The sequence below is a fragment of the Nerophis ophidion genome, linkage group LG06 (genome assembly GCF_033978795.1).
Source record: "Nerophis ophidion isolate RoL-2023_Sa linkage group LG06, RoL_Noph_v1.0, whole genome shotgun sequence".
Classification (NCBI taxonomy): Eukaryota; Metazoa; Chordata; class Actinopteri; order Syngnathiformes; family Syngnathidae; genus Nerophis; species Nerophis ophidion.
In genome coordinates this window covers 17,272,729-17,299,011 of record NC_084616.1, presented here as the reverse complement: position 1 = coordinate 17,299,011, position 26,283 = coordinate 17,272,729, and the positions used below count along the sequence as shown (strand labels likewise).

At 38.9% G+C, this 26,283-nt stretch overlaps 1 protein-coding gene across 1 annotated transcript in view; it reads left to right on the top strand.

Annotated features, from left to right (window-relative positions):
• atp6ap1a (ATPase H+ transporting accessory protein 1a) overlaps positions 1-23,454 on the top strand; it is a 29,126-nt gene extending 5,672 nt beyond the window's left edge. Inside the window, exons 2-11 of the mRNA XM_061902860.1 lie at positions 1,937-2,063; positions 2,133-2,207; positions 5,025-5,218; positions 5,307-5,347; positions 5,430-5,515; positions 9,703-9,852; positions 10,208-10,365; positions 16,117-16,167; positions 20,996-21,233; positions 23,015-23,454. Coding sequence (XP_061758844.1) covers positions 1,937-2,063; positions 2,133-2,207; positions 5,025-5,218; positions 5,307-5,347; positions 5,430-5,515; positions 9,703-9,852; positions 10,208-10,365; positions 16,117-16,167; positions 20,996-21,233; positions 23,015-23,224 — 1,330 coding nt within the window. The 3' untranslated portion in view covers positions 23,225-23,454. The remainder of the gene's footprint in view (positions 1-1,936; positions 2,064-2,132; positions 2,208-5,024; positions 5,219-5,306; positions 5,348-5,429; positions 5,516-9,702; positions 9,853-10,207; positions 10,366-16,116; positions 16,168-20,995; positions 21,234-23,014) is intronic.
• Positions 23,455-26,283: the final 2,829 nt, after the last annotated feature.

Below are 26,283 nucleotides of genomic sequence, written 5' to 3'. Positions count from 1 at the left end.
ACATCCACTGTAATGATACCAAGTACAGGAGTGTATCTAGTCGATACTATGATTACATCGCTATTTTTTTGGCATCACAAAATCCTCTTTCTTTTTAAAAAAAATCATTATGTTTATAAACTGAGGAAATACGTCCCTGGACACATTGTATGATCCTGTAACTACCAGGTATCGGATTGATACCCACATTTCTGGTATCATCCAAACTAATGGAAAGTATCAAATAAGTGATTATTACATTTCAAATGCCTACTGAACGTGGTCTGATAATTTATATATCAATGATGAAATCTTAACATCGCAACACATGCCAATACGGCTGGTTTAGTTTACTAAATTACAATTTAAAATTTCCCGCTGAGTTTCCTGTTGAAAACGTCGCGAAATGATGACGCGTGTTTGTGATGTTATTGGTTGGAGGGGACATTTTAGCCCAGCACCACTTATGGCTAAAAGTCGTCTCTTTTCATCGTGCAATTACACGGTATTTTGGACATCTGTGTTGCTGAATCTTTTGCAATTTGTTCAATTATTAATGGAGACGTCAAAGAAGAATGCTGTTGGTGGAAAGCCGTGGACTGCAGCTGCCTTTAGCACCGAAACACAGTCGGTGTTTCTTTGTTTGTTGTGAAGCTTTAACACAGAGCGGTCAAGCGAACATGTTTCTCTACGTAAACCAGCAAGTTTTTGGATGGGAAAATTGTGATATTAAGTTGGCCTTTACCGGAGACTTGAGTGGATTGCGCGACCTCATCCTGCAGCTCAAAAAGGCAGCTGTGATCTTGGCTCCTCGGCTTCTCTTAGAGACACTGGCGTTCACCGCAGCCATCCGACTTTCAGGTATGACTTTATAATCTCACTAAAATACTATTAACACAATAAGCAGATAAAGGATTTTCCAGAATTATCCTAGTAAATGTGTCTAATTACATCTGAAACGCTCCCACTGCCGCCACCTGGAGCCGTCGCCTTTTTTTTTTTTTTTGGGCTTCACTCTAACTTTCCTCATCCACAAAACTTTCATCCTCGCTCAAATTAATGGGGAAATTGTTGCTTTTTCGGTCCGAATTGCTCTTACTGCTGGTGGCTCACATTATAAACAATGTGAGGATGTGAGGAGCCCTCACACCGGTGACGTCACGCGCACATCGTCTGCTACTTCCGGTACAGGCAAGGCTTTTTTATTAGCGACCAAAAGTTGTAAACTTTAATGTCGATGTTCTCTACTAAATCCTTTCAGCAAAAATATGGCAATATCGCGAAATGATCAAGTATGACACATAGAATGGACCTGCTATCCCCGTTTTAATAAGAAAATCTCATTTCAGTAGGCCTTTAACGGAAGTGTCGATAGAACACGTTAAAAGAGAAAAGTAAGCATATATTAGTAAACAAGTGGATTAATAATTCATTTTCTACCACTTGTCCTTTATAATGTAGACAAAATAATAGAATGATAAATGACACAATAAGTTATGCCAGCAGTCTAATTAGGAGCCTTTGTTTGTTTACTTACTACTAAAAGACAATTTGTCTAGCATGTTCACTATTTTATTTAAGAAATAAATTGCAATTATAAACATCTCTAATGTACCCTAAGATTTTTTTTTGTTAAAATAAAGCCAATAATGACCTTTTTTTGTGGTCCCCTTTATGTAGAAATGTACCGAATAGCATTGATATACATTTTGATTCCAGTACCAAGATATTTGTATCGGGACAAAACTATGAAGTACTTTATTGACACATATAATTTCCAGGTTTTCAGATAAAATGATGTCACGGGTTTATTTATAAAGTTTGGTTGCGCCATTTTGTATGGTGATTGTTATTATTATTGTTATTATTACTAGTAGTTGCAAATCCACATTCACAAATAAATGCTGTGAGTTTTGCTTGCGTAGTGCACACACACTGACTCTGTTCCGTGGACCAGGACCGCCCAAGCGAGCCCGCCCCCCGCTGTGGCGGGTCACATCGTGGAGCAGCAGCAACTGGCCTCCTACCTGGACAAAACTTTAAAGACGGGCCCCCGTAACGTGGTGCTGTTTCTTCAGGACAAGGTATGTTAGATAAGGTATGGAGTCAGTCCACGGTCCGTTCCACTGGTGTCTTCCCCCCCTTGCCCCCAGATGAGCCTGGAGGACTTCACCCTGTACGGAGGAGCTTTCGGAAACAAGCAGGACAGCGTTTTCCCCAATCTGGAGGTTTGTCACTTGAATTTTCCCTGCCGTTGGCCGATATACCGCAAAAAAGGCATGAAAAAGTCAAGAAGTGTACTGTGGAGCGATGTTTCGTAACCATAGGGCCGGAGCACCCCTAGAAGCCCGCCACTTGTAATACACCTTTCCTCCACTTGTGGCAGTAATGACTAATGTGTAAGAAACAGAAGAAGTCTGGAGCCAAAGTCAAAGAGAAGTTTCTTAAGCGCAAAAAATATGACAAAAGCGGTAAAACTGTGTTTTTATTTGCGCTTAAATTTTTGGACAGTTTAGTTAAACAATGAAAAGTCATTTATCTTAGCACAACATCATTGTGTGCACATGTCTTTTTCCTCAAGTTCATTTTGATGCAGGATATTTGATTAGTGCACTAAATCTTTGTGATTCAAGCAGGGTTTCATCTCTTTTAAAAAAAAGGGGAAAACAAAAGGGGATTTCCAGTTCAAACATATCTCTTATGTGTGACTTCCATCATATTGCAGTCTTCACGTATCTCTCATTTGCGACTGCCATCATATTGCAGTCCACACTTATCTCTTATGTGTGAACTGCCATCATATTGCAGTCTACTTTGTATCTCTTATGTGTGGCTGCCATCATATTGCAGTCTACACGTATCTCTCATTTGCGACTGCCATCATATTGCAGTCCACACTTATCTCTTATGTGTGACTGCCATCATATTGCAGTCTACATGTATCCCTTAATGTGTGACTGCCATCATATTGCAGTCTACTGGTATCTTATTTGGGATTGACATTATATTGCAGTCTACCCGTACCTCTTACGTATGTACGAGTGCCATCGTATTACAGTCCACACATATCTCTTATGAGGGAATGCCATCATATTGCAGTCTACACGTACACATATATCGTATGTGTGACTGCCATCATATGGCAGTCCACACAAATCTCTTATGTGTGACTGCCATCATATAGGAGTCTACACTTATCTCTTATATGTGACAGCCATCATATTGCAGTCTACCCGTAACTCTTATGTGCGACTGCCATCATATTGCAGTTCACACATATCTCTTATGTGTGACTGCCATCATATTGCAGTCTACAGGTATCTCTTATGTGTGACTGCCATCATATTGCAGTCTACCCATACTTCTTACGTATGACCGCCATTATATTGGTGTCTACACGTAACTCTTATGTGCGACTGCCATCATATTGCAGTCCACACAAATCTCTTATGTGTGACTGCCATCATATAGCAGTCTACACTTATCTCTTATATGTGACTGCCATCATATTGCAGTCTACCCGTAACTCTTATGTGCGACTGCCATCATATTGCAGTCCACACAAATCTCTTATGTGTGACTGCCATCATATAGCAGTCTACACTTATCTCTTATATGTGACTGCCATCATATTGCAGTCTACCCGTAACTCTTATGTGTGACTGCCATCATATGGCAGTTCACACATATCTCTTATGTGTGACTGCCATCATATTGCAGTCTACAGGTATTTCTTATGTGTGACTGCCATTATATTGCAGTCTACACGTAACTCTTATGTGCGACTGCCATCATATTGCAGTCCACACAAATCTCTTATGTGTGACTGCCATCATATAGCAGTCTACACTTATCTCTTATATGTGACTGCCATCATATTGCAGTCTACCCGTAACTCTTATGTGCGACTGCCATCATATTGCAGTCCACACAAATCTCTTATGTGTGACTGCCATCATATAGCAGTCTACACTTATCTCTTATATGTGACTGCCATTATATTGCAATCTACAAGTATCTCTTATTTGTGACTGCCTTTATATTGCAGTCTACCCGTACCTCTTACGTATGACTGCCATCATATTGCAGTCTACCCGTAACTCTTATGTGCGACTGCCATCATATTGCAGTCCACACAAATCTCTTATGTGTGACTGCCATCATATAGCAGTCTACACTTATCTTTTATATGTGACTGCCATCATATTGCAGTCTACCGTAACTCTTATGTGCGACTGCCATCATATTGCAGTTCACACATATCTCTTATGTGTGACTGCCATCATATTGCAGTCTACAGGTATCTCTTATGTGTGACTGCCATTATATTGCAATCTACAAGTATCTCTTATTTGTGACTGTCTTTATATTGCAGTCTACACGTACAGGTATATGGTATGTGCGACTGCCATCATATTGTAGTCCACAAGTATCTATTATGTGTGACTGCCATCATATTGGAGTCCACACGTATCTCATATGAGTGACTTCCATCATATTGCAGTCCACACGTATTTCTTATGTGTGACTGCCATCATGTTGCAGTCTACATGTATATCGTATGTGTGACTGCCATCATATTGCAGTCTACACAAATCTCTTATGTGAGTGCCATTATACTGCAGTCCACACCTATCTCTTATGTGTGACTGCCATCTACTAGTCACACTCATCATTTCACCTTGTACCAAATAAAATAGCTTCGAGGTCGGTAAGCACAATCAGTTATTCCACACCGAGTTGTTAGAAAATGAAAGGATTTTAAGTGCGCCTTATAGTCCGAAAAATACGGTAAATATTTAATGACACATATGAAGATGTATTTATAATTTGTTTTCCCCATTTAACTAGAAGAAGAGCACACAGATGACTTCATCCATACACAAAATAGAAAAATATTCTGTTCCAGGGTTAAACTGTGGACATTGAGAACTTGATAACAAACTTAGCCGTTACAAAATTATTTTCTTCTCTTGCGGCCATCATTTTGTTTTGGAAGACCTGGCAACAGACCCACAACCTAACCTCCTTTCTGCGTGCTACAGAGCGCTCTCAGGTCCTCGTCGTCCTCCCTGGTGCTTCCCGCCGTGTCCTGGCCCGCCTCCAACGCCTTGATCGGTCACCTGCAAGACCACCTTGGGACCTCCCCTCTGTACATGGACCCCGAGACGCTGAGTCAGCTGCGACTCAACGCCTCCTCGCCGGCCCTGCTCGTCTTCCGACTTCCCTACTACATTGGGTCTGTGTGTGTGTTTGTGTGTGTTGTGTGTTGTGTGTGTGTGACTTCCTGCTCCGAACCTAACCTCACCTTCTTTGCTGGTTCCCAGGTCTGATCTGATGTCTGCCAAAGAGGTTCTCAGTGGCAACGGTTAGTGTGGAGCCCCCCCCCCAAAAATAACTTGTCCTAAAAATGTCTGCCCTTTACCATGTCCCCTTCTTGGGTGCTTCAGATGAGGTGATCGGCCAGGTTTTGAGCGTCATGAAGACCCAGTCGGTTCCGTACACGGCCCTCTACACCGCCCTGCGACCCTCTAGGGTGAGTCCACGTCCACCAGAACCCTGCTGATCATCCAGAGGTGGGAAAGTCTGGCTCGCGTTGACCTTTTTAACCTTCGTCTTGGGTTAGGGTCGGTACTGACCCGTTTTAGTTTTTAAATGCATAAAAGAACCACATAAATGTATTTGTTTGCATCAAAGCTTTTTGATATTTGACTTTTTTTCCCCATTAAATTATAAAATGCTCTGGTTGAAATTATGACCTTGGTGTTGTAAGGGTCGGTTTTGACCTAGTTATAAAAATAGATTATCAAGCAATAATTAGAGCCAAAACTGAACACACTGAAAGCCAGCTCTTCCACCAATTATGTGACCTTCAGGGGATTCTCATTTTACCTTGTTATCCAGTACAAAAAAAAAATAAAGAGGGGCATGTCCAGACATGTGAGGTCAATTCAGTACAAAATTATTAAAATGAAAAAATAAATAAAACAATTTTATTTAAGAGATATGTTCTAACACTCCTCAGTAATAGTCAGGTAACACAACAACCTTTTATTTATTTATACGATTCTCTTAAGGTTCATTTTACCCAATGGCCCACACCAAAAATATTAAAACCAAATTTTCATGGATAAAGAAGCCTAACAAGGTAACCAAGAGATGGGAAACAAATTGGATGGTAGATAATTGTTTTTAGTGTATTTTACAGCACATTTAAGACATGGGTCAAAACCGAGCCATTAACAAATGAGATGGTAGCAGAAAGCTAACACAAGAGGAAGGTTAAAGGCCTTCTGAAGTGAAGTGTGAAGTGAATTATATTTATATAGCGCTTTTCTCTAGTGACTCAAAGCGCTTTACATAGTGAAACCCAATATCTAAGTTACATTTAAACCAGTGTGGGTGGCACTGGGAGCAGGTGGGTAAAGTGTCTTGCCCAAGGACACAACGGCAGTGACTAGGATGGCCCAAGCGGGAATTGAACCTGCAACCCTCAAGTTGCTGGCACGGCCGCTCTACCAACCGAGCTATACCGCTATACTGAAACCCACTACTACCGACCACGCAGTCTGATAGTTTATATATCAATGATGAAATATTAACATTGCAACACATGCCAGTACAGCCGGTTTAGTTTACTAAATTGCAATTTTAAATTTCGCGCGGAAGTATCATGCTAAAACGTTGCGGTATGATGACGCGTGCGCGTGACGTCACGCATTGTAGAGGGCATCTTGTTCCAGTACCGTTCCCAGCTATAAGTCGTCTGTTTTCATCGCATAATTCCACAGTATTCTGGACTTCTGTGTTGCTGAATCTTTTGCAATTTGTTCAATGAATAATGGAGACGTCAAAGAAGAAAGCTGTAGGTGGGAAGCTGTGTATTGCGGCCGCCTTTAGCAACACAAACACAGCCGGTGTATCATTGTTTACATTCCCGAAAGATGACGGTGAAGCTTTGCTATGGAACAGAGCGGTCAAGCGAACACGGTTAGATTGGACCACACACACGCAGTACAGTGTACTATGCAGCGATCATTTCGAAAGATCGTGTTTCGAAAAGGGTCCCTTGCGAAGGGCAGAGATGGGCATCGCCACCACCCGTCGACTGGTGCTGAAGAAAGGTAAGGGGCCGACCTTCAGGTTGTACAGGTACGACCATATAATCTCACTAAAACACGAGTAACACAATAAGCAGATAAGGGATTTTCCAGAATTATCCTAGTAAATTTGACTAATAACATCCGAATCGCTTTCACTGTAGTCTTTTTTTTTTTTGTATCTAATTTTTTTTCCTAGTCCTTCACTCTCACTTTCCTCATCCACAAATCTTTCATCCTCGCTCAAATTAATGGGGAAATCGTTGTTTTCTCGGTCCCAATCGCCCTCGCTGCTGGTGGCCATGATTGCAAACAATGTTCAGATGTGAGGAACTTCACAACCCGTGACGTCACGCGCATATCGTCTACTTCCGGTACAGGCAAGGCTTTTTTATCAGCACCAAAAGTTGCAAACTTTACCGTCGATGTTCTCTACTAAATCCTTTCAGCAAAAATATGGCAATATCGCGAAATGATCAAGTATGACACATACAATGGACCTGCTATCCCTGTTTAAATGAGAACATCTATTTTCAGTAGGCCTTTAAAGCCATGATGTGTGTCTTTGCATCATGTGGCCACTTGATGGCACTGTACGCTCACGTTCCCCCAGTGCTTCTTATAGAGAACATTTTGGCAAAATATGGCAGGAGGGCCTCATGCAGCCCATTAGGATTTTCAATCCGGCCCGCCGGATGTTCTACATCATTTTTTTTTAGACCTTTAAGATCAAAACAGCCGTCATGATGTGCAGTGCTGTTTTTAAATGACCGTAAGTCTTGAACTATAAAAAGTATTTTACAAAAACTTACTGCCTCATGAGCTAAATGTCAGGATTTATTGTGGCCACTGGGTGTTGCCAAAAACTTCAAATTCCACATGGTTGATAATACCAAACCCAAAACCAGTGAAGTTGGCACGTTGTGTAAATGGTAAATAAAAACAGAATATAATGATTTGTAAATCCTTTTCAACTTATATTCAATTGAGTGGACTACAAAGACAATATATTTAATGTTCACACTGAGAAACCTAATTTTGTTTGCAAATAATTATTAGCTTAGAATTTAATGGCAGCAACACATTGCAAAAAAGTTGTCCTAGGGGCATTTTTACCACTGTGTTACATGGCCTTTCCTTTTAACAACACTAAGAACTGAGGAAACACATTTTTGAAGCTTTTTAGGTGGAAAAAATATGGACTTGTCAGACCACAGAGCACTTTTCCACTTTGCATCAGTCCATCTTAGATGAGCTCGGGCCCAGCGAAGCCGGCGGCGTTTCTGGGTGTTGTCGATAAATGGCTTTCGCTTTGCATTGTAGAGTTTTAACTTGCGCTTACAGACGTGGCGACCGACTGTAGTTACCGACAGTGGTTTTCTGAAGTGGTACAGAGCCCTTGTGTTGATATCCTTTACACACTGATGTCTGTTTTTGATGCAGCACAGCCTGAGGCATCGAAGGTCCGTAATATCATCGCTTAGTGATTTCTACAGATTTCTCTGAACCGTAGATGGTGAAATCCGTAAATTCCTTGCAATAGCCGGTTGAGAAATATTGTTCTTAAACTGTTTGACAATTTGCTCACGCATTTGTTCACAAAGTGGGGACCCCCGTCCCATCCTTGTTTTCGAATGACTGAGCTGCTTTTATACCCAATCATGGCACCCACCTGTCCCCAATTAGCCTGTTCACCTGTGGGATGTTCCAAATAAGTTTCTCCGTCTTTTTTGCTGCGTGTGCCAGCTTTTTGATGATGACAGAGGTCTGTAATTTTCATCACAGGTACACTTCAACTGTGAGAGACAGAAGGTGAAAAAACAATTCACATTGTTGGAATTTTAAAGAATTTATTTGTAAATTATGGTGGAAAATAAGTATTTGGTCGACCATTCAAAGCTCTCACTGATGGAATGAGGTTCTGGCTCAAAATCTCACGATACATGGCCCCGTTCATTCTTTCCTTAACACGGATCAATCGTCCTGTCCCCTTAGCAGAAAAACAGCCCCAAAGCATGATGTTTCCACCCCCATGCTTCACAGTAGGTGTGGTGTTCTTGGGATGCAACTCGGTATTCTTCTTCCTCCAAACACGACGGGTTGAGTTGATACCAAAATGGATACATGGATGATACAGCAGAGGATTGGGAGAATGTCATGTGGTCAGATGAAACCAAAATATAACTTTTTGGTATAAACTCAACTCGTCGTGTTTGGAGGAAGAAGAATACATGTTGCAGGCATCAAATTCCAAATGAGCTAATATTGTCTTTGCAGTCTATTCAATTGAATATAGGTTGAAAAGGATTTGCAAATCATTGTATTCTGTTTTTATTTACCATTTACACAACGTGCCAACTTCACTGCTTTTGGGTTTTGTAAATAGTGTTTTTCATTGTTCTGTTTGACTCTTTACACTTGATTAAACCTTTTGTAACATTCTTTAATGCAAAATAAGACACGTTTATATGATTCCTGCTGATATTTTACCCGTTCAATATAGATATGGGCCAATACTCAAGGCTCCAATATCAGTGTAAGAACCTGATCAGGCTCTACAAGAATGACGTGTAAAGAAAGACCACAAGGGAACGTTAGGTGTGTGTGTGTCACCTGACTGCAGGGGGCGCCATCGCCCGCCGTGGACGCAGCTCTGGGAGGAGGCCGCTCGCTCCTGCAGGCCCGAGGGGGATACAGAGATCGAGAAAGGGAGCGGGAGAGGCAGCGCAAAGGAAAGGAGAGGACGGGAATCTACGCTCCAGTGGAGTTCAAGGTTTATTATTTATTTGTTGCTTTTATTTACTGGTTTAACAACACAGCAGGTTGCATGTTCACTTTGCCAACGCAGGAATGAAATCCTTGACATAAGCCTGTAGTCCTCCAATTTCACCACTAGAGAGAGCCACTGCATAGAGCACCAGTGGGCTACATCTTCTTTATGTTTAGAAATAGTCCGTTCCAGGGTCAAGCTACGGCCATGGATCAGCTTTAATAACTGTAGAAGGGGAATTTTGACGTAATTAAGTTTCATACCAGAAACATTTAAGGTGTAAAAAACCCTCCAACTTTGGTGATGAAACAATGTGCGACATGAGAGCAGTTTGAAGGCACTTTGTCTGCGCGTGCAGGAAGGTGACAACACCTGCATCCTGCTGTGGGCTCAAGGCCTGTCAGTCAGCATCCTGCGCAGCGGCCGCTGGGAGTCACATGACCTGACCCCATCCACCTTTGGCGAGGGCGTCACACCCAAACTTGAGGGATCATCTTGTGACAAAACCAAAGCACGGTATTGTAGCTTCTTCTTCTTTTGTTTACCTATGCGTCACCTTGTCTCCACCTTCCATATCACCTTTTATTTACCTTCACGTTCTTCACATTTTTCCTTGTTTTTCTTTATCTTTTGCTTTCTGGTTTACGTTTAATTTTCTTTTTTCAAACGGTTTACCCTTCATCCTCTTATCTTGTTTTCTAATGTTTACCTTAAAATGTTACATTGTTTTTACTTTCACCTTTCTATTTACCTTAAAAATGTTACTTTTTGTTTAACTTCACCTTCCTATTTACCTTAAAATGTTTACGTTGTGTTTACCTTTGCCTTCTTGTACTTTGACTTTCTCTTCTTCTACTTCTACTTTTTCTTCTTCTTCTTTTTCTTCTTCTTCTTTGTCTTCTACTTTCTTTTACTTATGTATTCTTCTACTTCTACTTTTTCTTCTTCTTCTACTTCGTCTTCTCTTTATTCTTTTACTTATTTCTTCTTCTACTTCTACTTTTTGTTCTACTTTGACTTTGTCTTTTACTTCTACTTTGTCTTCTTCTACTTTGTTTTCTTCTTCTACTTTTACTTTGTCTTCTTCTACTTTGTCTTGTACGTCTATCTGTTCTTCTACTTCTACTTTGTCTTCTTCTTCTACTTGTACTTTCATTTAATTCTACTTTTCTCTTTTTCTTTACTTCTACTTTGTCTTCTTCTCCTTTTTCTTCTTCTACTTCTAATTTGTCTTATTCTTATACTTCTTCTACTTTGTCTTCTACTTCTACTTTTTCTTCTTCTTTGACTTTGTCTTCTTCTACTTTGTTTTCTTCTTCTACATTTACTTTGTCTTCTTCTTCTACTTCGACTTGTTCTTCTTCTTTGTCTTCTACTTGTACTTTGTCTTCTGCTTCTACTTCTACTTTGTCTTCTACTTCTACTTTGTCTTCTACTTTTACTTTTTCTTCTTCTACTTCTACTTTGTATTATTCACATTCTTCTTCGCCTTAAACCATCCTTTTGACTTTCTTCTTCTTTTTCATGACCCTTTTCACATTTCTCTTCACCTTCTTTTTCTTCAACTTTGTCTTCTCCTTAACCGCCTTTTTTACATATTTCTTCTTCTCCTTCAACACATTTTACACATTCTTCTTTTTCTTCTTTTACTTCATTGTCTTCTTCTACTTTGTCTTCTTCTTGTTCGTCTTCTACTTCTACTTTTTCTTCTTTTACTTTTACTTGTCTTCTTCTACTTTGTCTTCTTCTACTTCTTCTTCTTCTTCTTCTACTTCTTGTACTTTGTTTTCTTCTTCTACTTTTACTTTGTTCTTCTTGTACTTTTTATTCTTATTCTACTTCTACTTGTTCTTCAACTACTTCTACTTTGTCCTCTACAAAGTGGTATAGCTTGGTTGGTAGAGCGGCCATGCCAGCAACTTGAGGGTTCCAGATTCGATCCCCGCTTGTGCCATCCTAGTCACTGCCGTTGTGTCCTTGGGAAAGAGACTTTACCCACCTGCTCCCAGTGCCACCCACACTGGGTTAAATGGAACTTAGATATTGTGTTTCACCATGTAAAAGCGCATTGAGTCACTAGAGAAAAGCGCTATAAAAAATATGATTCACTTCACTACTTCTACTTTGTCTTCTTCTTTTACTTTTACTTTGTCTTCTTCTAATTCTTCTACTTTGTCTTCTTCACCTTCACCACCCTTTTCACATTCTTCGTCTCATTCACCACCTTTTTCACATTTTTCTTCACCTTATTCTTCTCTTTCACCACCTTTTTCACATTTTTTTTCTTCTCCTACACATTTTTCATATTCTTCTTCACCTTCTCCTTCACCACCTTGTTCACTTTATTCTTCTTCTTCACCTTTTTCTCCTTCTACTTCGTCGTCCTCTTCTACTTTGTCTTCTTCTACTGCTTCTACTTTTTATTCTTCTACTTCTACTTTGTCTTCTTCTACTTCTTTTACTTTGTTTTCTTATTGTACTTTTACTTTGTGTTCTACTTCTACTTTGTCTTCTTTTACTTTGTTTTCTTATTGTACTTTTACTTTGTCTTCTTCTACTTCTACTTTGTCTTCTTCTACAAACCCCGTTTCCACATGAGTTGGGAATTTGTGTTGGATGTAAAGATAAACGGAATACAATGGTTTGCAAATAATTTTCAACCCATATTCAATTGAATGCACTAGAAAGACAAGATATTTGATGTTCAAACTCATAAACTTTTTTTTTTTTGGTAAATAATAATTAACTTAGAATTTCATGGCTGCAACACATGCCAAAGTAGTTGGGAAAGGGCATGTTCACCACTGTGTTTCATCACCTTTTCTTTAAAAAACACTCAATAAACATTTGGGAATTGAGGACACTTATTATTGAAGCTTTGAAAGAGGAATTCTTTCCCATTCTTGTTTTATGTAGAGCTTCAGTCGTTCAACAGTTCCGGGGTCTCCGCTGTCGTATTTTACGCTTCATAATGCACCACACATTTTCGATGGGAAACAGGTCTGGACTGCAGGCGGGCCAGGAAAGTACCCACACTCTTTTACTACGAAGCCACGCTGTTGTAACACGTGGCTTGGCATTGTCTTACTGAAATAAGCAGGGGCGTCCATGATAACGTTGCTTGGATGACAACATATGTTGCTCCAAAACCTGTATGTACCTTTCAGCATTAATGGTGCCTTCACAGATGTGTAAGTTACCCATGCCTTGGGCACTAATACACCCCCATACCATCACAGATGCTGGCTTTTATACGTTGCGCCTATAACAATCTTGGTGTTTTTTTCCCTCTTTGTTACGGAGGACACCACATCCACAGTTTCCAAATATAATTGGAAATGTAGACTTGTCAGACCACAGGACACTTTTATACTTTGCATCAGTCCATCTTAGATGAGCTCAGGCCCAGCGAAGCGGGCAGCGTTTCTGGGTGCTGTTGATAAATAGCTTTGGCTTTGCATAGTAGGGTTTTAACTTGCACTTACAGATGTAGCGACCAACTGTAGTTACTGACAGTGGTTTTCTGAAGTGTTCCTGAGCCCATGTGGTGATATCCTTTACACAATGATGTCGGTTTTTGATGCAGTACCGCCTGAGGGATCAAAGGTCCGTAATATCATCGCTTGCGTGCAGTGATTTCTCCAGATTCTCTGAACCTTTTGATGATTTTATGGACCGTAGATGGTAAAATCCCTAAATTCCTTGCAATAGCTCGTTGAGAAATGTTGTTCTAAAACTGTTTGACAATTTGTTTACAAATTGGTGACCCGCGCCCCATCCTTGTTTGTGAATTACTGAGCATTTCATGATAGCTGTTTTTATACTCAATTATGTCACCCACCTGTTCCCAATTAGCCTGCACACCTGTGGGATGTTCCAAATATGTGTTTGATGAGCATTCCTCAACTTTATCAGTATTTATTGCCACATTTCCCAACTTCTTTGTCACGTGTTGCTGCCATCAAATTCTAAAGTTAATGATTATTTGCAAAAAAAAATAAAGTTTATTAGTTTGAACATCGAATATGTTGTCTTTGTAGCATATTCAACTGAATATGGGTTGAAAATTATTTGCAAATCATTGTATTCCGTTTATATTTACATCTAACACAATTTCCCAACTCATAAGGAAACTGGGTTTGTACTTCTACTTTTTCTTATTCTGCTTTTACTTTGTCTTCTTCTTCTAATTCTACTTGTACTTCTACTTTTACTTTGTCTTCTAATATTTCTTCTACTTTCTCTTCTTCACCTTCTTTTTATTCACCCATTTTCTCCTTCACCTTTTTCACATTTTTTTCTCCAAAATATTTTTCACATTCTTCTTCTTCACCTTCATCTTCTCCTTCACCACATTTTCACCTTCTTCTTCACCTTCACCACCTTTTTCACATTCTACTTGTTCACCAACTTTTCACCTTTTTCTTTACCTTGTTCTCCTTCACCACCCTTTTCATATTCTTCTTCACTGTCTTCTTCTCCTCACCACCTTGTTCACCTTCTTTTTCTTCACTTTATTCTTCTCCTTCACCACCTCTTTCACCTTCTTCTTCTACTTCATCACTTTTGTATTTTGTTCATCTTTGCCTTCTTCTACTTCTTCACATTTTTTCTCCTTCACCTTCTTCTTCTTCACCTTTTTCTTATTCTTCTTCACTTTTTGTTTACCTATGCCTTCTTCTTCACCATCTTATTTTTCTTCTTCACCTTTTGTTTACCTATGCCTTCTTCTTCTTCTTCAACTTATTCTTTTTCTTCATTTTATTTTTTATTACCTTCTTTTTTTTCTTCACCTTTTGTTTACCTATGCCGCCTTTGTCTTTTTCTTCACCTTTTGTTTACCTGTGCCTTTTTTCTTCTTCTTCTTCTTCTTCTTCTTCCTCTTCTTCTCTTTCTTTTTCTTCTTCATTTTTTCTGTACCTATGCCTTCTTCTTCTTCACCACTTTCCTCTCTTTCTTCTTCACCTTTCGTTTACCCATGTCTTCTTCTTCTTCACCTTTTGTTTACATATGCCATCTTCTTGTTCCCCTTTCTTTTTCTTCTTCTTTTTATTTTTCTTCTTCACCTTTATTTTACTTATGCCTTCTTCTTCTTCTTTGCTTCTTCCTTTTCTTCACCTTTTGTTTACCTTCATCTTCTTCTTCACCATCTTCTTCATCTTCCTCTTCATCACCTTCTTTTCCTTCTTCTTCTGTTTCTTCTTATTCTTTCATTTTTATCTACTTCTTCACTTTCTTCTTTTTCTTCTTCACCTTTTGTTTACCTATGCCTTCTTCTTGTTTATCGTCCTCTTTTTCACTCTCTTCTTCTTCACCTTTTGTTTACATATGCCTTCTTCTTTTTCTTCTTCACCTTTTGTTTACCTATGCCTTCTTCTTTATCCTTAGCTTCTTCCTTTTCTTCACCTTTTGTTTACCTTCACCTTCTTCTTCACCACCTTGTTCATCGTCTTCTTCACCCTCTTCGTCAACTTCTGTTTCTTCTTATTCTTCATTTTATTCTCCTCTTCTTCTTCTTCTTCTTCTTCTTCTTCTTCTTCACCTTTTGTGTACCTATGCCTTCCTATTTATCGTCTTCTTCACTTTCTTCTTTTTCTTCTTCACCTTTTGTTTACCTATGCCTTCTTCTTTATTGTTTTCTTTACTTTCTTTTTTTTCTTCTTCACCTTTCGTTTACCAATGTCGTCATCTTCTTCTTCCTCACCTTTTGTTTACATATGCCTTCTCCTACCTCTTCTTTCTTTTTTCTTCTTCTTCTTATTTTTCTTTTTCTTCTTCACCTTTTGTTTACCTATGTCTTCTTCTTCTTCTTTGCCTTCTTCCTTTTTTTCACCTTCTTCATCACCTTCTTTTTCTTCTTTTACTTGTGTTTCTTCTTATTCTTCCATTTCTCCTACTTATTCTTCTACTTATTCTGTCTTCTTTTGTTTACCTATGCCTTCTTCCACTTATACTTCTACTCCTACTTCTACTTCTTCACCTTAGTGTTTACCTTCACCTTCTTCTACATCTTCTCTTTCTTCACATCTTCCATGGTGCTTGCCTTCACCATCTTGCCACAGCAGAGACATCCTACAACTCTGGTTATCAGTGACAATATATATTTGAAACATAAGACTGGCGAGTCTGAGCTTGTTAGACAAAGTCACCAGGAGAACATCACTCGCGCCACAAACATTCCAGAAGTTTCTACAACCAAGTGACGTCCATATCAACAAGTGCGACTTTGCTATGTAATTTTATTTTGTGGTGTTTGATTCTTGGCAGGCTGGTGCTCAACTACGAAAACGTTCTCGGCCACCGCAACTTCAAGCTCCTGTGAGTCTTCTCAACACAATAGGAATACATCCTAATAATCTGTTCCATTTATGTCATGTCCAGGGAATGTTTTAAATCCTCAAGTTAACATTTGTAACAAGACCACCATTAAATGTGGGGCTGGGGGGGACATGGCTGAAAACTGTTGCTCGATATCAATAGTTGTCGTATTTTGATGACCTGCGGAAAACAATATTTTAAACATTGTCATTTCAAACGTAAACTTCCTCTGATTATAATCCCCTCAGCGATCAAAGCAGAAGGGAAACATTGCGTGTCGGCCTTTCCGAGATTCCCCAGGTTCTAAACCCAAGGCCGTGGGCTGAGCCAGGACAGGTGGTGCACTTTCAAACGCACTTCCGACTCCAACATAAAGGCCTACTGAAATGAGATTTTCTTATTCAAACGGGGATAGCAGGTCTATTCTATGTGTCATACTTGATCATTTCGCGATATTGACGTATTTTTGCTGAAAGAATTTAGTAGAGAACATCAACGATAAAGTTTGCAACTTTTGGTCGCTAATAAAAAAGCCTTGCCTTTACCGGAAGTAACAGACGATGTGCGCGTGACGTCACGGGTTGTAGGGCTCCTCGCATCTGAACATTGTTTATAATGTGAGCCTCCAGCAGCAAAAGCTATTCAGACCGAGAGAGTGACAATTTCCCCATTAATTTGAGCGAAGATGAAAGATTTGTGGATAAGGAAAGTTAGAGTGAAGCACAAAAAAAACAACGTTTTAGATGTAATTAGACATATTTACTAGGATAATTCTGGAGGATCCCTTTTCTGCTTATGGTTTTAATAGTGTTTTAGTGAGATTGTAAAGCCATACCTGAAAGTCGGATGGCTCCGGTGAACGCCAGTGTCTCTCAGAGAATTCGATGGGGGAGCCAAGATCACAGCTACCTTTTTGAGCTGCAGTAGGAAGTGCCATAATCCACTGAAGTCTCCTGTAAGAGCCGACTTAATATCACAATTTTCCCATCCAAAAAATTGCTGGTTGACGTAGAAAACTGGTTTGCTTGACCGCTCTGTGTTAAACAACAAACAAAGAAACACAGGCTTTCTCGGTTGCTAAAGGCAGCTGCAATCCACCGCTTTCCACCAACAGCATTATTCTTTATAGTCTCCATTATTAATTGAACACATTGCAAAAGATTCAGCAACACAGATGTCCAAATTACTGTGTAATTATGTGATGAAAAGAGACCGTGTGTGGTGCTGGGCTAATATGTCCCCTTCAACCCGAGATGTCACGCGCACGCATCATTCCGCAACGTTTTCAACAAAAAACTCCGCGGGAAATTTAAAATTTGCAATTTCCATCCATCCATCCATTTCCTACCGCTTATTCCCTTTTTTGGGGTCCGTATTGGCATGTGTTGCAATGTTAATATTTCATCATTGATATATAAACTACCAGACTGCGTGGTCGGTAGTAGTGGGTTTCAGTAGGCCTTTAAGTCAAGTTAAAGTACCAATGATTGTCACACGCACACTAGGTGTGGTGAAATTTGTCCCTCTGCATTCGACCCAGCCCCTTGTTCACCCCCCTGGGAGGTGAGGGGAGCAGTGGGCAGCAGCGGTGGCCGCGCCCGTGAATAATTTTCGAGTGATTTAACCCCCCCAATTCCAACCCTTGATGCTGAGTGCCAAGCAGTGAGGTAATGGGTCCCATTTTTTAAAGTCTTTGGTATGACTCGGCCGGGGTTTGAACTCACAACCTACGGATCTCAGGCCAATGAGTAGGTTAAGTTTTTCCAATCAATCAATCAATCAATCAATCAATCAATCAATCAATCAATCAATCCAATCCACTTTATTTATATAGCACATTTAAACAACAATAATGTTTCCAAAGTGCTGCACAGCCATGTTAAAAACAATTGTAAAAAAAAAAAAAATAAATAAAATAAAAAGTATATATATATATATATATATATATATATGCTCCACCAATGACTGAATAAAAACAAAAAATAAATAAATATTAAAACCAATAAAAACAATATAAAAACAAATATGATTAAAAACTATTTTAAAGGGTAAAATCAATTAAAACAGTAAAATAGAAATCAAAGTGTATAAAAACGCAGAGGACAACAGAGAACAGAGGACCACACAACTCACGTAGTGTTAAAAGCCAAAGAATAAAAGTGGGTCTTAAGACGAGACTTAAAACACTCCACTTTGGAAGCAGTTTGAACATGGAGGGGCAATCAATGTTTATTTATATAGCCCTAAATCACAAGTGTCTCAAAGGGCTGCACAAACCACAACAACATCCTCGGTACAGAGCCCACATAAGGGCAAGGAAAAACTCACCCCACGTGGGACGTCGGTGACAGTGGCAATGATGACTATGAGAAACCTTGGAGAGGACTTTATTGCAAAAAGGTCTTAGTTCCATGTACACCCAAGGTGAACGAAAAACAAGTTTAATTGCACACCAAAGCTATAAACAAAAAAACTAAGATCCAAGTCTTGCATTAGAAGCGTTCAAAAACGGTTTCTCAAACCCCAAATTTGTCCAATCAATTTCACCTGTGCTCTTGCTACAGGTGCTGTGAACGACACTTTGTAAATCAACGAGGTAACTTGCAATATGTCAAAACATACTTTCATGGCAATTCAAAAAGTAAATAAATTAACTTAGTAATACAAAACCCAAAAGCAGCGAAGTTGGCACGTTGTGTAAATGGTAAATAAAAACAGAATAGAATGATTTGCAAAAACCTTCTCAACTTTTATTCAATTGGCTAGACTGCAAAGACAAGATATTTCATGTTTTTTGCGAATGATCATGGACTTAGAAATTAATGGCAGCAACACATTACAAAAAAGCAATTTTGCCACCGTGCTACATGGCCTTTCCTTTTAACAACACTCAGTAAACGTTTGGGAACTGAGGAGACACATTTTTCGAGTGGAATTCATCATTGCTTGATGTACAGTGTAAGTTGTTCAACAGTCTCCCTTCTGCTATTTTAGGCTTCATAATGCGCCACACATTTTCTATGGGAGACAGGTCTGGATTACAGGCAGGCCAGTCTAGTACCCGCTGAAGCCACAATGTTGTAACATGTGGGTTGGCATTGTCTTGGTGTAATAAGCAGGGGCGTCCATGCTTGGATGGCAGCATATGTTGCTCCAAAAACCGGTATGTACATTTCAGCATTAATGGTGCATTCACACATGTGTAATTCATCAATGCCTTGGGCACTAATACACCCCCATACCATCACCAATGCTGGCTTTTGAACTTTGCGACTATAACAATCCGAATGGTTCTTTTCATCTTTTTGTCCGAAAAAAATTTGAAATGTGGACTCGTCAGACCACATAACACTTTTCCACTTTGCATAAGTCCATGTTAGATGAGCTCGGGCCCAGCAAAGCCGGCGGGGTTTCTGGGTGTTGTTGATAAATGGCTTTGGCTTTGCATAGTAGAGTTTTAACTTGTACTTAGAGATGTAGGGACAAAATGTAATTACTGAGATTGGTTTTCTAAAATGTTCCTGAGCCCATGTGGTGATATTCTCTGAAATCACGCTGTTGTAACACGTGGCTTGGCATTGTCTTGCTAAAATAAGCAGGGGCGTCCATGATAACGTTGCTTGGATGACAACATATGTTGCTCCGAAACCTGTATGTACCTTTCAGCATTAATGGTGCCTTCACAAATGTGTAAGTTACCATGCCTTAGGCACTAATACACCCTCATACCATCACAGATGCTGGCTTTTCAACTTTGCGCCTATAACAATCCGAATGGTTCTTTTCCTCTTTGTCCCGGAGGACACGACGACTACAGTTTCCAAAAACAATTTGAAATTTGGACTCGTCAAACCACAAATCACTTTTCCACTTTGCATCAGCGTTTCTGGGTGTTGTTGATAAACGGCTGTGGCTTTGCATGGTAGAGTTTGAACTTGCCCTTACAGATGTAGCGACCAACTGTAGTTACTGACAGTGGTTTTCTGAAGTGTTCCCGAGCCCGTGTGGTGATATCCTTTACAGGCCGATCGAAGGTCCGTGATAGCATCGCTTACGTACAGTGATATCACCAGATGCTCTGAACCTTTTGCATGATATCACGGACCGTACATGGTGAAATCCCTAAATTCCTTGCAGTAGCTGGTTGACAAATGTTTTTCTCAAACTGTTTGCGCAGGCATTTGTTGACAAAGTGGTGATCCTTGTTCGTGAATGACTGAGCATTTCACGGAAGCTGCTTTTATACCCAATCATGGAACTTGTTCCCAATGAGCCTGTTCACCTGTGGAATCTTCCAAATAAGTGTTGGATGAGCATTCATCGACTCTCTCTGTCTTTTTTGCCACTTGTGCCAGCTTTTTTGAAACCATGTAGCAGGCCTCAAATTTCCAAATGAGCTCCTGTTTGCCAAAAGAAATGAAACAGTGTGAAATCGCTTTGATTACCTTGAAGGTAGAAAAGCGCTATACAAGTACAACCCATGTATTCATTTATTTATAAATATTAAACATTAAATATATTGTCCTTGCAGTCTATTCAATTGAATATAAGTTGAGAAGGATTTGCTTATTATTGTATTCGTTTTTTTTTTATTTACCATTTACACAACGTGCCAACTTCACTGGAAATATGAATAACACAAAAATGCCACCAGGACCAAAATGGGGGGAACTAAACTAGAGTAGCACAGTACGCCCAAGTATTCATCAAACATCACCACAATGACTAACACCAAACTCGATTACGTGTTTATCTATGTTGGAAAAAAAGAAAACTCTCTGACCTGGGACCGCTTTTGGAGCTAACGTTAATGACCACATGTACGCAGCTTGTCCCTGAGCCAGCGCCACTACAAGGTGTCGGCCCGGCGCTGGTCCACGCTGGACTCGGTGGAGCTGGAGTACGACAGCACCAAGGCCACCTTCAACGGCAGCAGGAGCGTCTACGCCCCCGCCGAGTACTCTTACCGCTGCCAGTCTGTCACCAGCTTCCAATGGCCGCTGCTGGTGCCGCGCTCGCCCAAAGACCCGGCCAACCAGTGGAGGGTCTCCTTCGAAGACTTCCAGGTAGGATGGTTTTATACCCTCAGGCGCCATCGTACAAACCCCGTTTCCATATGAGTTGGGAAATCGATGTAAATATAAACAAAATAAAATGATTTGCCAATCATTTTCAACCCATATTCAATTTAATGCACTACAAAGACAAGATATTTGATGTTCAAACTCAAATAATAATTAACACGTGCCAAAGTAGATGGGAAAGGGCATGTTCACCACTGTGTTACATCACCTTTTCTTTTAACAACACTCAATAAACGTTTGGGAACTGAGGAAAGTAATTCTTGAAGCTTTGAAAGTGGAATTCTTTCCCATTCTTGTTTTATGTAGAGCTTCAGTCGTTCAACAGTCCGGGGTCGTATTTTACGGTTCATAATGCGCCACACATTTTCGTTGGGAGACAGGTCTGGACTGTAGGCGGGCCAGGAAAGTACTCGCACTCTTTTTATTTATTTTTATGAAGCCACACTGTTGTAACACATGCTGAATGTGGCTTGGCATTGTCTTGCTGAAATAAGCAGGGGCGTCCATGAAAAAGACAGCGCTTAGATGGCAGCATATGTTGTTCCAAAACCTGTATGTACCTTTCAGCATTAATGGTGCCTTCACAGATGTGTAAGTTACCCATGCCTTGGGCACCAATGCACCCCCATACCATCACAGATGCTGGCTTTTAAACTTTGCGTCGATAACAGTCTGGATGATTCGCTTCCCCTTTGGTCCGGATGGATGACACGTTGTCGAATATTTCCAAAAACAATTTGAAATGTGGACTCGTCAGACCACAGAACATTTTTCCACTTTGCATCAGTCCATCTTAGATGATCTCGGGCCCAGAGAAGCCGGCGGCGTTTCTGGATGTTGTTGATAAATGGCTTTTGCTTTGCATAATAGACCTTTAGCTTGTACTTACAGATGTAGCGACAAACTGTATTTGGTGACAGTGGTTTTCTGAAGTGTTCCTGAGCCCATGTGGTGATATCCTTTAGAGATTGATGTCGTTTTTTTTAAACAGTAGTGTCTGAGGGATCGAAGGTCACGGTCATTCAATGTTGGTTTCCGGCCATGCCGCTTACGTGGAGTGATTTCTCCAGATTCTCTGAACCTTTTGATGATATTATGGAGCGTAGATGTTGAAATCCCAAAATTTCTTGCATTTGCACTTTGAGAAACGTTGTTCTTAAACTGTTTGACTATTTGCTCACGCAGTTGCGGACAAAGGGGTGTACCTCGCCCCATCCTTTCTTGTGAAAGACTGAGCATTTTTTGGGGAGCTGTTTTTTTATACCCAATCATGGCACCCACCTGTTCCCAATTAGCCTGCACACCTGTGGGATGTTCCAAATAAGTGTTTGATGAGCATTCCTCAACTTTATCAGTATTTATCGCCACCTTTCCCAACTTTTTTGTCACGTGTTGCTGGCATCAAATTCTAAAGTTAATGATTATTTGCAAAAACAAAAATGTTTATCAGTATGAACATCAAATATGTTGTCTTTGTAGCATATTCAACTGAATATGGGTTGAAAATGATTTGCAAATCATTGTTTTCCGTTTATATTTACATCTAACACGTTTATTGAGTGTTGTTAAAAGAAAAGGTGATGTAACACAGTGGTGAACATGCCCTTTCCCAACTACTTTGGCACGTGTTGCAGCCGTGAAATTCTAAGTTAATTATTATTTGCAAGTCATTGTATTCCGTTTATATTTACATCAAACACAATTTCCCAACTCATATGGAAACGGGGTTTGTCTTCACTCACGTGCCACTTTTCCACTCGCAGATCCAGGGCTTCAACGTGAAGGGAGGCGAGTTCTCCTACGCCTCGGACTGCGCCGGCTTCTTCTCCCCGGGCATCTGGATGGGCCTGATGACCAGTCTCCTCATGGTCCTAGTGCTGACCTACGGCCTGCACATGATCATGCAGCTGCACACCATGGACCGCTTTGACGACCCCAAGGGGCCGGCCATCTCTGTGCCGCAGAGCGACTAACTCCTGGTTTGGTCATCCTTCAACAAACACCCTTTTAAATGTCGGAGTCTTTAACACAAGTCCATGTTAAAAGAGGAAAATAGATAGAAATTGTGTTTGTTGCTGTCTTTCTAAGGTGATATTTATCTGTTTATTGAAGGGAATGCTGTCCATGTCCATGTCCGAGAAATATTTATTTGACTTTGATGACTGTGAAGTGGTTGTTGTTCAATAAAATGTCCCTGAAGAAAGTCTGTGTGTTTGCGTGCACTCAATTTGCGGGGATTCTCCAGTAATTCAATTTGTTCCGTACATTTTATTATTGTCCTCCCCAGTAGTGAAGTATGAAGACTATAAGTTGACAGTACAAACATTTTGGACAAGGTATAAAATATAAACAAAGAAAAAGCAAGGCCAGCAGCACTTCGACTTAGACTTATACAAGCTTTTTTCTTTTTATAATTTTTTTTTTTTTAGACTTAGACAAACTTTAGTGATCCACAAGGAACATTTTCGCTTTTATTAAAATGTTTTTGTATTTTTTAAATAAAAATTAAAAAAAACATATTTTAGCCGTATACAAACTTTAATGACCCGCAAGGGAGTTTATTTTCTTTTTATATATATATATTTTTTGGACTTAGACAAACTTAAGTGATTTATTTTTCTTCACAAGGGATTTTTTTTCTTCTTTTATAATTTTTTTTTTTTTCGACTTAGATTTGTGATCCACTAGGGATTTTTTTTTTGTTTTTATTTATTTATTTTTTGTATTTTTTAAATAAAATTAAAATTTTTTTTTAGCCTTATACAAACTTTAATGATCCACAAGGGAATTTCTTTTTCTTTTTGTAATATTATTTATTTTTTAACTTATTTTTTTAAGACTTCGACAAACGTTAGTAAACCACAAAGGAATTATTTTTCTTTTGATAATTTAGTTTTTTTTTATTTTAGACTTACACAAACAGTGATCCACAAGGAACATTTTCGCTTTTATTAAATTGTTTTTGTATTTTTTAATAAAAATTGAAAAAACATTTTAGCCTTATACAAACTTTTACGATCCACAAGGGAGTTTATTTTCTTATTATAATTTTTTTGGGACTTAGACAAACTTAAGTGATCCACAAGGAAAATTTTTGCTTCTTTAAATTTTTTTTGTATCTTTTAAACAAAAATTTTAAACATTTTTTTTAGCCTTATACAAACTTTAATGATTCACAAGGGATTTATTTTTCTTTATATATATATATATACATATACTTGGACGAACATAAGTGATCCACAAGTGAAATTTTAGTTTTTAATTCATTTTGTTGTTTTTTTAATAAAAATTATAAAAAAATGTTTTGCCTTATACAAACTTTAATGATTCACAAGGGATTTTTTTCTCCTTTTATAAATGTGTTTGATTTTCGACTTAGACAAACATTAGTGATCCACAAAGGATTTTTTTTGTTTTTATTTATTTATTTATTTAATTTTTTAAATAAAATGTAAAATATTTTTTGCTTTATATAAACTAATGATCCACAAGGGAGTTTATTTTCTTATTCCAATTTTTTTTTTTTTGATTTAGACAAACTTTAGTGATCCACAAGGAAAATTTTTGCTTCTTTAAATTTTTTTTGTATCTTTTAAACAAAAATTAAAAATGTTTTTTTTAGCCTTATACAAACTGTAATGATCCACAAGGGATTAATTTTTCTTTATATATATATATATATATATATATATTAGACTTAAGACAAACGTTAGTGATCCAAAAGGGAAATTGTTTGTTTTTACAATTTTTGTATTTTTGTAATCATTTATTTATTTATTTATTTTTTCTAATTTTTTTGAGTAAAAACTGCACAGTTGCCACCAAAACACAGACCGGTTTCGACAATGTCTTCAAAAATGAAAGTGCACAAATAGAAAAAATAGAACATTTGGTTTGAAATAAACCAAAGTCACAGGAAAATAAATAAAGCAATTTTTAAAAATGTGTTTTTATTATAATGGTTGTCTATACAATTTTGTATTTTTCTTTTTTTTTTTTTTTTCATTTTTGCATCACTTTGTTATTGCTTTATTTATTTTCCTCTGGGAAAGTTTTGACTGGCCTTGCTTTTTCTTTTTTCTTTAAGTACACTTTTTGCTGTGCACTTTGGACTTAGACAAACTTAAATGATTTTGTATTTTTTTGGAATAAAAAGAAAAAAAACTCCTTGTTTTTGTTTTATTACGTTTTTTTTTTTTTTTGGGAGGGTGCGTGTTTTCCTTATAGTTTATAAAAAAATAACATTAAAACATTAACGCATTAAAGAGATGGTTGGTTTAACATTAATAAACTTTCTTCGAATCTTAGTAAAACTAAAATAATGCGACTTGGTAACAGAATAAGACAAATAGAAGCAGTAAACATTGAGTAGTACAAACCACATTTTTGGGTGTAATAATAAATGTTAAAATGAACTTGAAGTTTCTTATGTCATTGCAGTTAAAAAAAAAGCAAGATATATATTTTCTTTGGGGTGGGGGTATTCCCAGCAAGACCATTTGCAAACAGAACCGAATCAGGATTGGGTGACCATGGTCTGATCCAATCGTCCATTCTGGCTCAAACTGGTCATAATTTCGCTTTGCGGAGCGAAAAGCTTCTCCGAGATGTTATCCAATTTGAGAATAAATTCCACGACCTCCAAAGTCTTAGCACCTCTGCCTTCGGTCTCCTTGAACGGCTGCCATCGTCTCCCCGATTTGTCGATGCTCCATACCAATCAGCAGATGCCCTCTTCTCAAAGTTGCAAGTAGATCTCTTCCATGTCCTGGACAGGAAGACCTGAGAGGCCCAGGACTTCTCCCAAGAGTCCCTCATGTATCGAGCAGCAACCGCTCCATCAGGAGAGGTACGTTCCCCAGAACCTGGTCTTCCTGTCGAAAAGGTCTTGTCGATTGAGTTGAGGTATCAGTAGATAACATTGGGGAGCAAATGGCATTGTGAAGTCCGAGGAACAAATGAGTCAGGTCAGGTGGAATTCTTTCCCATTCCTGCTTGATGTACAGCTTAAGTGGTTCAACAGTCCGGGGTC